Source organism: Anneissia japonica, unplaced genomic scaffold (assembly GCF_011630105.1).
Source record: "Anneissia japonica isolate Jap-2015-1 unplaced genomic scaffold, ASM1163010v1 scaffold288039_len1115542_cov189, whole genome shotgun sequence".
Classification (NCBI taxonomy): domain Eukaryota; kingdom Metazoa; phylum Echinodermata; class Crinoidea; order Comatulida; family Comatulidae; genus Anneissia; species Anneissia japonica.
The window spans coordinates 560219-572619 of NW_022726160.1; the positions used below are offsets into that span (position 1 = coordinate 560219).

Below are 12401 nucleotides of genomic sequence, written 5' to 3' on the forward strand. Positions count from 1 at the left end.
TTGCATCCCCTTGCATCCGCCCCAGAGGCCTATGATAGGATGAATGATAGGCATGGAACCTTGATAAGTATAGGCATTGAAAAGGGAAAGCACTTTTGTATGTTGTTGTCGTGATTTACTCTGTTTGGCAATTTATGGAACGTACAGTACGATCTAGAGTTCTAGACAAACAAAGCGGGTAGCCTATGTTGTGTGTTTCTTCGTGATAAGATTATATCGATTTCTATAGGAAGTGATCCCTTATCTCTGTCGCTATATTGGATAAAGTGCAAATGTACAGTGCTATAGATTAATAAAGTCCTTGAATCATATCAAAACTGAAACCGCACTGAAGTTGATGTAAATAACATGAGTAGGAAATCTTCACTAATTTTCTCTTTAACTTATAAATGACCATCCTGATGAATCCTCGTGACAGGCCTAGTCGCGAGTGTTTACGCGGCTGAACAATGGCCACCATTTTTTGAATAAAATATTAAAGTAGAATAATAAAGAGGAAAAGAGGATCAAGCTAACGACACACATGGGACGAATGATCCAGCTGTTACATCACGGCTCAATAGGAAACTAATAGCTATAGGCCTATAGGCCCCTATGTAGTGGCAGACGATAAATTATGTAAGGATTTATTCATCAGTCCACACTGATGCCACACACTGATGCATTAGATTAGGCTAATGCTAATTTTTCAAAACCGTGCTGTGTATGGGGCTAGTTTGGTCATATTTTAATAAGAGCATCAATACATAATCTTAAATTAATAATCATAAATAGGATTAATATCAATCTTTATCGTATAGACCTTTCCGCTAAGTCCCGCACCTTGGACTTGAAAATGACTGCGTAAACGTGTACGTAAACTCATTGGTTATGGGATAACCCATGTGTGTTACAAGGCATAATGTGAAGCACACGTTACGTACCATAACTCTCTCACGGAACGCACGCATACACTCGTGCACGTCAGCGACTGGGCATGATAAATAAATTGCTGCCAGCCAGTAGGTATTATTATAAGCAGGAATGCGCATAGGCCCCTATATTTGTTGTGAGACAGAAGCTTAAAGGAAACAGAGTGGGTTTTATTCATGAGATAATTACAGCATTTGAAACATAGACCCTGGTATTGGAAAAGAACAAGCTTGAAGCACAACCCAAACAGAAAGAGTGATATCAACTCAGTCGCCATTGATAATAGAGTAGGCTACTGATGATCATGCTTGCTAAACGTATTCGTTGATATTTCGATATCATTATATATTTTCCATATGTTTAGGGATTATTAGCACTTATAATCAAATATGACCTTTACATACGAACAGCATTACGGATTTGTACTTGTTAGAGTGTACTTGTTATTAGTTTACGCAAATAATTATACAAATTGGCGTGTACGGGATTTGATAATAGAAACGTCTACGCTATGATGGACGTCGTGTAGAGTTTACATGCATAAAATCAGCACCATAGGCGTATTACATCTACCGTATTTAGAGGAGAGGACGGTGTTGTCAGAACACCTAAATATAGCATTTTTAGTAACGGGACTGGACAGATTATTTATAATTTTTAGCCAAGCCAGCAAGACAAATTGTTTTGTTATTCATTCACGCAATTGCTGTTAATTTCTATTCATTATTCTAGTTTATTCGAAACAAGCTGTATTCACATCGGTATTGTAGGCGGTTGGCATTTACATTTATTTAAAAATTTACAACAACTTTTTCTAAGCCTAATCAGCCTAATTATGATACTGATTGCAATCGCCGTGAGGAAATGAGGCATTGGCATTTGCCATTACTGTATTTGGCATTCGGAGCAATTTTGACATTTATTGTTGCAAGGATAATGATGATAACTCTAGCAAATGAAAGCGTTTTATGTCAACATGGCCTGCGATCGTAATATGCGATATAAATAGTATAGGTTACTGCAGTTTATGTTGATAATATAAATGTTGCGTTGCCCAAGCCCGGTGGACTAAAAGAATCACCGATAGATCCGAACTGGGCAAAACAACGTTTTTTGGCCTCACCATCATCATCGTCGCCGCCGCCGTCATCAGATCGTTATCATTATATCGTCTTCACCATTCCTGCACCACAATCTTCAGTAGCATCGTCTTAGTCATTATTATCATCGTCGTCATTACACAGCCATCAGCATGATCATCAACGTCATCTTCACACGGACATCAGCACCATAACCATCATCGCAATTCGGATCATCATCACTCACCATAACAGTATCATCGTCGTTATCACACCATCGTCAACAACAGTAGCAACATCATATTCGTCATCATCACAACCAGTAGAAGCATCATCACATTCGTCGAATCATAAATGTCATTATCGACATAGTCGCCACCATCGTCATCATCATCATTATCATCATCAACAATGGCCCCGCCCCCCCCCCCCCAATCAGTCACCCCGTCGGGGAAACCCTGTCACTGCCATTAGTCACTGCGTCAATTATTTATGAACAATCATTAAAGCATTTTGGCATCCGATGAGTTGCACTTAAGTGGTTTGAAAGCAATTTATATCAAGTTTACTCATTGATGCACAAGAGACATTAAATGTAGAATCCCACAAGATTCGACTTTAGATCCTCCTTTTTATCCTGTAAGATTAGGCAAATCATGTTTTAAACATTCTGATATTTCATCTATAATTCTCGAAAAGAGCTTAATGTATCTAGGCGTCTTTAAATGGCGGGGGTTGGGGTGGGAGGTGGAGTGAGGAATCGATTATTAACTAAGGGATGCTAGCTCGCAAAATAAGGTGATATGATGTGATTTTTATCTACTTTAGCGTGTTTTTTTTTTGTTGCTGGGTGGGAGAAAACTGGGGAGCCAACTGTTTTAGTGATGGGGGGGGGGGGGGGGGGGGGGGGGGAGTGCACCGTCCCGCCACCGATAGACACGCCACAGTGTAAATGAGATAAATCTTGCAACGCCTCTTTATCATGATTGTTGTTAAAACGGAACCCACCGGCGTAAAAACAGTACACAGTATTTTATTGTTTTTTTATGTTTCCCTGACAAAGCAAGACATTTTGTCTGACCTTTTAGTAAGTTATTTTTAGTTCGTACCTATGGGTCAAGGTTAACATCAGCGATCGTCTCGGCGGCTTTTGAACAAAATGTAATAATAGGTCTGAAATGGAGAGGTATTAAAAATATTAATTAATTATACAGTGAAATTGTAATTTCACTGTTCCCTGATAATACTAATACATCCCGATCTACCGTAGGTCATGGAGAGGTCACCCTTGAATAAGCCTAATCAATTGATACTTATGATTAAAAAGATTTAAACAGATTAGGCTAAGCATATGAAATAATGATAAATTTAACATCTCAATTAACTTTGTGCGGACGTGTGCTTTTGTTATATTAATGGGACTGGACTTGTACAGTTACATGCTCCGTTAAATTCTTGGCTATTGGCTACACAACGTTCGTCTGCAATATGGTTTGAACAATGTAGGCCTAACCTGAAAATGACAAAAATTCATTTAAAAAAAAAATTTGAAATTAACATACTCACAATGCAGTAACATACAAATTATTAACTTGAGCATAGAAATTATTGAATTAAAAAATGTGTACCCTGATTTTTAAAATGGAAAATAATAATAAAAAATAGTAAAGTACTTCCAGTGACTGGCAGTGTTTCTATCATTTTGTCGCTGTAAAATTTTGTGCAAATTTTTATTTCAAACTGAGCAAGCTAATTTAAAAAATGATTGATGATTTCTTTTGGTATTTTGTATGGGACAATGTTATCCACAGTGTCAACATAAATGACAAAACCTTCACATGTATAAGGATGGGTTCTTATAGGTCTATATCTAAATTGCGTTTACTTTTCTCAATTATAAGTCATAATTTGGTCTGAGTTCTATATAGGCCTAGCTAGGCCTGAACAGGTTTTTCCTTGTCTGTACCAAAGTGGAAGGACTGTAAACCTATTATTTTTGGGCCTGAATATCTGATCACAGACCTCACATAGGGATGTAGTATTATTTAGGTTTGTAAAATACTGACTAAACAAACGTATTTCATATAGCTAATTAACCTTTGTTAATTTCTATTTAAGATGATAGTAATGATTAAATTATGATTGATAATAACCATAATACTGTAATAATGAAAAATGTAATCGTAACAACAAAGACAACGATGATGATGATAATGGTGTTGATAATAATGAGGATATTATTTATTTTGTCGAATTCGATCTCTTGACGAGATGGCGTGCTGTATTTGTTAAATCGATGTACGAAGTAATCAAAAAGAATGTAAAAAGTGAAAATTCGTGTACGGAGCTTGATTTTCGGTGCCGAATAAATGCCAACCATGTTGGAAAATTGTAATGCAGTGCATAATTACCGTAACAATCATTTCCCTTGAATCCTAAAAATAAAAGTGTGAAAGCACGTGGGGGCGCTACATTAGAAATTTACGTTGTCTGTTCAGGACGAAGTTAGAATATTTATTTGTATTATTCGAGATTATACTTCACGGTTCTTTCACTACAGCTGAAGCAACCAGAAGCGGGTATAAGAAATCGAAAAAAAAGTGAATACGTGGGGGAAATTTAATGAATATATAAATATGGCAATAAGGAAATTCAGTACAGGACTTAAGGACCTACTGTGCCTGCAGAGTGCGGGGGGAATGCTACAATGGTCCGTCCACCGGGAGAAAAATACTTTACTGGGATATTTTTGGTCCATGTTTTTGTGGTACTATGCAAAGAGGCCCAACGGCTTAGCGCCTCATCCGTATTTCTCCCAAGGAACTCAAGTGTACAAAGGAAGAACTGGCAGGTTTCACCAGTGTCATCAGCGGCGACAGGCTGTTGGAAATACATTCAAGCCTCCGCAGGCTAATTTTAGGAACGACGCTCAGGTATTTAATATCAATCAAAACGTTGTCATGGTGACAGTTGTCTAGCAAGCAGTAGGATTTAAGAGGGTCAAGAATGACGTTTACGAGGAGTGGCGATAGACCAACGATTCCTTTAACTCCTAACTGAAGGATTAATTTGTTATCTATAGTAAGGTATGCGACACTTAAAAAAGTATGATCGTCTTTCGCAGAAAGAATTTAATTTTCACGGTTAAAAATTTTTTTCTCACGATTTTGTTATCATTGCTTAATGATATCCAATTCAATCTATATATTTAATGTATTAAATATGTTAATCAGTGACAGAAAAAAAAATTAACTAAAATATAAAAACCAATACTTTACATTTAGGATATTCAATGTAGAGGGCGTTCGACCGAGTTTATTGGAGCATAGCCAAGTGGATAGTGATTAAAATCATAATGTAATTAATGAAACCTGTAATAAAATGCATTTCAATAAAATTACAATAAGATACCTAATTAACCAACGATTTTAATTAAAACGCCTTCAATTTGTAGAGCTTTTTTTTTCTGTCGCGAATATTTTTTGTAGCGAACTATTATGACACCGGATTGTGCGTTTGTGTACGTCCATAAACGTAAAATCAGCGAGGATTGGGTATTTGGTCTTGAAAAGGGTGCAGTTTAACTAGCGACAGCTTGCGTCTGCATAGAGTTCGCGTAATCTGACAGGGTCGTACACCACACGAATCCTGCAACAGACCAAGTAAGTATAGTATAAGTCGGAAACAAAAGAGAGGAAGACAGTGGATTCAGAATAATGAATGGATTGATAAACGGGGTAAGGATGACATGACAGGTTGTTGTTTTTCAGTAGTGTATGTATGTATGTAAATATGTATATATATATATATATATATATATATATAATGTATATACATATACATATATGTATATACAGCGTTACCGTATTATAGATTAGATGTACCAGAGGCAAATGATTTTAGTTGAAATATAGGGCCTACCTCTATATACCACTGAGGCTTGTGATTTATAGATGATGTAGGCCTATAGGTCTCATAGTGTATGTATGCATAGTGTGTGGATACCGGCATTTTACTGTAAACGAAAGCTTTTCGATTTATTAAACCTAATTGTTGTTCATCCCAAAATAGAGGAATTTTCTCGCTGATAATCGTGATCGATCGTTTTTCATGGCCATGTGTTGATACGTAAACGATAAATCCTCCATGGTTCAACCTAGGATTTAGGTATCGATAAATTGCACCAGACTACAAAAAAGACGACGGGTCCCAGCCTATTCTAATTGTTGAAAATGAGCGTCGTCTTCTACCACCCAACAACACTTATCGATCTGGCGTATCGAATTTGTTGTGTAGGCCCATTCAAATTATGTTTATGAAAATTCGATTACGGCCAATAAAATATTGGACTAATATTAGTGAACAAAATATATGACAATGCCAAGACATTTTATAATAATGGAAATTCCTACGATTTGTCCTTCGGCTTCGCGCGTTTGGCACGTCCGTTATCACAGAATTGGTCAGTCGTAAAACACTGCCACATGTTCGTGATAAATAGCGGTGCTCATCGATTTTATTGCGTTGAATGCGTTAATAATAGTTTCCAGTAAGGTCAATAGTGTGTAGCTTACAACTAACTAGTATCTATAGGGCTATTTATCTACTTTTGGAATAGGTAGGTCTAAATTAAAACATAGCCTATTTATGATTTTTAATCGACAGCCATGTGGTGACGCCGGCTCAGACATAGGGTGAATGAAACGTCCACCTTAACCCCACCATCATCGGGCCGAATATGAGCAAATTTTACACATGATTACATACTACAGTATATTAATTGTATCATTTACAGCGCTATTATTTTCATGAAAAGTCCCATACATAATACGTGTCTGAGCTGCCCGGAAACCGGTCAGAGATCTCGTCTGCTGTCCACAACAGGGGCCGCCTCAAGAACCATAGGCGTGCGTGCCGTTCGAACCAGCGTCGCCGCTTTTAGTTGCGGTGCCCCTGCCTTAACCGCTCGGCCATTCGACTCGCTAAATTTAGTGAATAAACACAGTGAAGTAGCCCAAAAATGGCCTCGGAATGTCAATATGGTTTTCAAAGCAGTGTTTCATGACGAAATGATTGGTTTCCCCCGACGGAGAGTACCAGGTTCACCGACAGGGGCCCTGTTCTTCATCCTATGATTCCACCACTTAAATCGTATTACAGTATGACCGCCTCGGTTTAGGCCTATTCAATGCAATGTAGGCCTACACAGGACAATAAACGATGTGAATGAAATTAATGGTTTCAGTTCCCTTTTTGTTCATGACGGTTGTCCGGGTTGAGAAAAGAATTCAATGGATCTAGTTGACGATGAACAGATCTTAAGTGACACTTTAGGTTTCAAAAGTTAATTCTAGGTTTAGCGAGGAATGCAAGCGAGTTTATTAAAATCTCATAGCCGGTCCGTGTGACTCACTCACTCCAGAGATTTCAATTGGATAAAATGTTATTTTTCTGGAATCGCTTAAAAACCAATCGAAATAAAATCAGCAGTAGGACCCATCATATATTAATGTGTACTTATTTGGTAATAGGATCGAGCTTCCAGACACTTTTCGATGGTTGGTTATCAAAAGTTTTTTTGGGCTACAAATGAGGAAATAATTTATTTGAGTCCGATGTCGCTTCACCTCAATTATACTATCTTTCCGAACCCCCCACCCCCGAAACTATTATTATTATATTATTTATATAGCGCCTCTTTCTTTATTGTTTGAGTCCTCAGTATACTGTACTCGAGTTTTTTTGCCAACATTTGTCAAAGGTCTTTCAAAACTATTAATTATTTAAATAATAAATACGGTACAGCAAAGGCGGTTTATACAAATCTATGCTACAATATAATAAATGAATAAATGAAATCAGTGATGCGTGATGTATTGTATTCATTAACGAGTACCTAGTATAAGGAAGCGTTATTTGAAAGCTAACTGGTTCATTGACTGCAGTACGGACACAACACACAACAGTATACAATAGTGTTTTTACAGAATTACAGCGGACAGTTTAATCTATTATCATTTTAAGTGCGAATGAAACCTACTGTTTCAGGTAAGAAAATTACTTGTAATATAGAAAACATAGGCACGCTATCACCAAAGAACCGATCGCGATCTGTGACGTCGTGAAGACATTGGGCGGGACAGAAACTAACGGTAATACGGTAGTTTACTTTCATTTTAGCGTGTATAAAATTATCATTGTGTAATAGTATGTTAAGCCGGAAATGCCAACATGTTTTAGGCCTGCAGAACGAACGTAGTTCTATAATACATATTTAATTAATACAGAAATACCAAATCTAGAAGCTCGCTGTTCATTAATAATAAAACGTTATGGATCACGGAAATCGGAGATAGACGGTTTAGGTACAGGTATGTTGAGATGATACTCGACGATGCCAGTTGTTGCAATACAATTGCTTTAAAAAAAACAAAAACAAAAAAAAACAAAAAAACTCGAGGCTAGGAAGGTGAGGTAGAAAGAGTTTAATTTATTTGTAGCAGATACAAACTCTCAGAGTTTATCACCACGCTAATCCATCATCAGATGATATTAAAGTAGGCCAATATATTTTATCTCCAACTGATCGAGTTATGTGAAAGAAAACCGTCTCTGACTACGAGTTCCGATATCATGCGCAAAGGTGCGGCCAACCAGAATGCAAGTTACTAAAAGATGAATAATAAAACGACAATAGGCCTATAGAGAAATGAACGTACTGTATTGTTTGTTAACATAGGGAAAAGAACACCTAGAAAAGTAAGGGTTTTTGAGACCCCTATAATATACGACTGGGCCTTTAGTTCAACAAAAAAGATAATTTTTATTCAACTCTATGAAGCGACTCTTCCTCCTAGCCTTGTTGGCTGTTCTTAACATCTTGTCGATCGGAATCAGTGAATCATTATCAACATCACATCCTTTCTATCTCCATGATCTGTTTTCCCAGCATCAGGTTTTATTGATATTTTTCAACAGATGCATATTGAATAAACCTATTAATAAAAAAATTAATCATGATGCAATGCGATCGCTGTTTTCAACTTATAATAATTAAATAATTCTCATCAGTTGCTGTAATGGAAAATTGTATTGCATAATAAATTGCCTATCTGCGTCGTAAATCAATGATCCGTTGCCATAAATTCTAAGCTTTACCCTGTAACGCGACTCATTTAGCGACATTATCATATTACAGAATAGATAAAACTAGGTTAATGTCTTCATGTACAATGTGTATTTTTTTTACAACATTGATCGTTTTTTTTTTTTTTTTTTTTTTTTTTCTATTTTTGGTTTTTTTTTTTTTTTTTTTTTTTTTTTTTGACTATTTCTGGTTTATTGTTGTATTGATAAAGGAGATTGTATTGAGAAAAACACTATTTGCACTTACTCGATGGTTTACTTTTGTTAAAGATGTCAACAAGAAATGTATCGTAACTATTATCGTCCACAGAGCCTTACGAAAGGCCCACGTAGCACAGTACGTTTGTTCTGAATCAATATTTAAATTTCTTGAAGTTGGATGATTGATGGTCGGTCATTGTAAAATTGAACTTGAGGGCGTGGTTAAATACAGCACCATGACATGAAATTAAATACAATCAAGCGGAAAAGTAAAATTGTTTAAAAAGACGTCGCAAAAGGGTCTCTTGTTGAAGGTTTTTCGAGGGTGGGTTTATTTTTGTATGGGATTAATGCACCATCTAATCTTTTGTTATTTTTTGTATTTTTACAGGAGGTCTGCGAATTCGATATTGATCCTTCAGAGCTTGAAGATAACCCTCAGAACGATATGATTCCAGTAGAATACGGCGAGACAACTACTATAATACCAAGGCCTGCGTATGAACAATATACGCACGGCTGTCGGTTGAACATCGTGGGCGAGCAGCGATTTAAAGAAGAGGTAGAGATTCGGCCGGGAATTCGACAAAAATATTACAACACAACCTCTTTTATTTATCCCGAAAGTACCAGAAGGCGCTATATAACTTCCATACAATTTATCCCAGGACTGCAACCTAAACACTATACATCGACAGTATATGCGTTCCCAAAATGGGCGCAAAAGACATATTTAAGTTCTGTGAAACATCACGATGCGCAGACGATAAAATGGTACAAGTGTTCTGTACAGATGGAGACTAGAGACTTTATATCTGTGAAGCTTATACACGTTTCTTAAGAATTGTATCTTGTTACCCATGGGAATGGTTTTTATGGCGGAAAAACGATGTTCATGGAATGTAAAATGTAAACTCAACACTGCATATCGCTTAATCATGCGTGACGAGATGACTGTATAAACAATGTTCTTAAAATAGCTACGCATACAAATTATTACAATAACGCAATTTTTATCGATGAAATAGTGACGTCATATATTGAATGCTTCTGGGCTATGAGATGCTTTAGCAGACAATGTACTGCTTGTCTCGAACTCTGTAGCCTGGCTGATCAATATTTATGATCTGGAAAGTATTATCATTATTATTATTATTGTTCTCATAGTATATTCTGGCTGGAGTAATTTAAACAAGAAAATGGAAATTTCAACTGACAATACTTATTCATATTCACATGAAAATATTTAGCTTGGACCAATTTTTCTTTGGAATTCTGCAATCAAATACTGAATCAAGAAAACCAGGAAAAGAAAAAAAAACATTTGTAAAATTTCTCTTGTGAAATTTATTGCAAAGAATATGCAAGATAAAATATCTGAAATATTGAGAGTTGAAGGACCAATGTAAAATGACTTTTTAAAATCGTTTAGTAATGATTATCATGCATTTTTATAAAACTGCTCAAAAGAACTTGTTGTTAAATGATTATTGGACATTACTTCCATACTACTTCCAAAAGTGATCATTGAGCATAGATGCAGACATCAGCAGTCCCACACTGTCGCAGACCATGACCTGCACTCTTGTTTTGCAGTGCCATGCCAAGTTCCGAAACATACTGTACTATGGAAGATTTGAAGGACCAATGTGAAATGATATTTTAAAATCGTTTGGTTAAGATTATCATGCATTTTATAAAACTGTTCAAAAGAACTTGTTAAATGATTTATTTGATATACTTCCATGTTTTTTCCAAAAGTGATCACTAATGTAGCTCTTTATATGCAGACATGGTCTATTCCTGACCATGATCTGCACTGTTGTTATGTAGTGCCATCAAGTTGTTCCCAGACCATTTTGAACTGTTGCCGTGGTGCCTAACATCATTAGGTGGTTCTAATACAGCCGCAGACCATTGTGGCATGTGACGTTACCTAGCTGTCTATCATCCAAGATGATTGCAACATAATCAACTGGTTTCAATATCACTCCAGACAGATGACCGGTGTAATAACATCAAAGAGGATTAAATTTCTTGTATTTCTTAGCCATCAAGCTCATCTAACAGGGTCTTCCTCGATAATTTCTTCTTTGGTCCCCCTGAAGACAGTAGTAAATAAATAAATAAATATTAACTATCCACCACATACATAGATCCTACGCACCTGATTTATTAAAACTTTTTGTATCACAAATGATATACACCACTTTAACAGGTCTACAGTATTTTGAAACAGCGCCACAAATGTCTCGCAACTTTTCGCTGGGTTATTGCAACTTTTCCAGGTTATCGGAAAATTTCATTTCAAATTTGGCGAAAATGGTGTATAAAAAATGTGCCAAAACAATTAGTTTTTGGACAAAGCATAGCATACACTGATGCAAAGCATAAGTTACAAATTAGCTCATATTTGAGTTTTGTTATACAGTGCCACCAGTAAGCGGAGCGAGATGTTGCAGTCTGGAAAAAAATATATTCATAGTCGTATATGAAAACATGCTTTTTGAGTCTATGTATGTGGTACATCAAACAAATATTGACTGCTTTTTTTTTTTAGGTAATGGTTATACTGTAACTAGATCCCCGCAATGACTTAGAGACTACTGGACTGTACTTTGTCCTTTGACCCTTGAAAGCACCTTGGGGTTATAGTTTGACTGAACCATTTTCTTCACAGCAGTCAATATTTGTTAACTGTATAACCTACTATTTATAAACAGAACAGATATCAGTACATATCATAAATATATTATTTTGTTGTAAATTATTTTTACCTCAGTCATTTTCTTAGCCATATCGTAGTTTAAATTAAGTATCAAATTGTTTACTTCAATTATAAAAACTCTGTTGTACAATTTGTCTTTCTATGGTTATTTATCAATAAATATATAATAAACCATGTCCAGTTTTTGTGTTGAGCATTTATCACTTATTCTTATTCTTTTATTTCCAATTAAAACAGACAAAACACATAAAATCAACTGGGTGAGCTGGATGGAAACACTAAAGCGAACTTAATCACTGTGACTAATGTCAGTGTTTCCCACTCACCCAGTTTCA

General features: G+C 36.1%; 2 protein-coding genes across 3 annotated transcripts in view; one reads left to right on the forward strand and one right to left on the reverse strand.

The window, feature by feature from the left end:
* The window catches only part of LOC117113022 (refilin-A-like), a 13568-nt gene extending 1328 nt beyond the window's left edge, over positions 1-12240 (forward strand). Inside the window, exons 1-2 of one of the 2 annotated variants that reach the window (XM_033256238.1) lie at positions 5476-5728; positions 9730-12240. In XM_033256238.1, the coding sequence (XP_033112129.1) occupies positions 5708-5728; positions 9730-10179 (471 nt within the window). In that variant the 5' untranslated portion in view covers positions 5476-5707 and the 3' untranslated portion in view covers positions 10180-12240. Of the gene's footprint in view, positions 1-5475; positions 5729-9729 lie in introns of those variants that run through there. The other variant, XM_033256236.1, reaches the window with a different exon arrangement.
* The window catches only part of LOC117113021 (probable RNA-binding protein 19), a 24906-nt gene continuing 23164 nt past the window's right edge, over positions 10660-12401 (reverse strand). Inside the window, exon 26 of the mRNA XM_033256235.1 lies at positions 10660-11440. Within this exon, the coding sequence (XP_033112126.1) occupies positions 11385-11440 (56 nt within the window). The 3' untranslated portion in view covers positions 10660-11384. The remainder of the gene's footprint in view (positions 11441-12401) is intronic.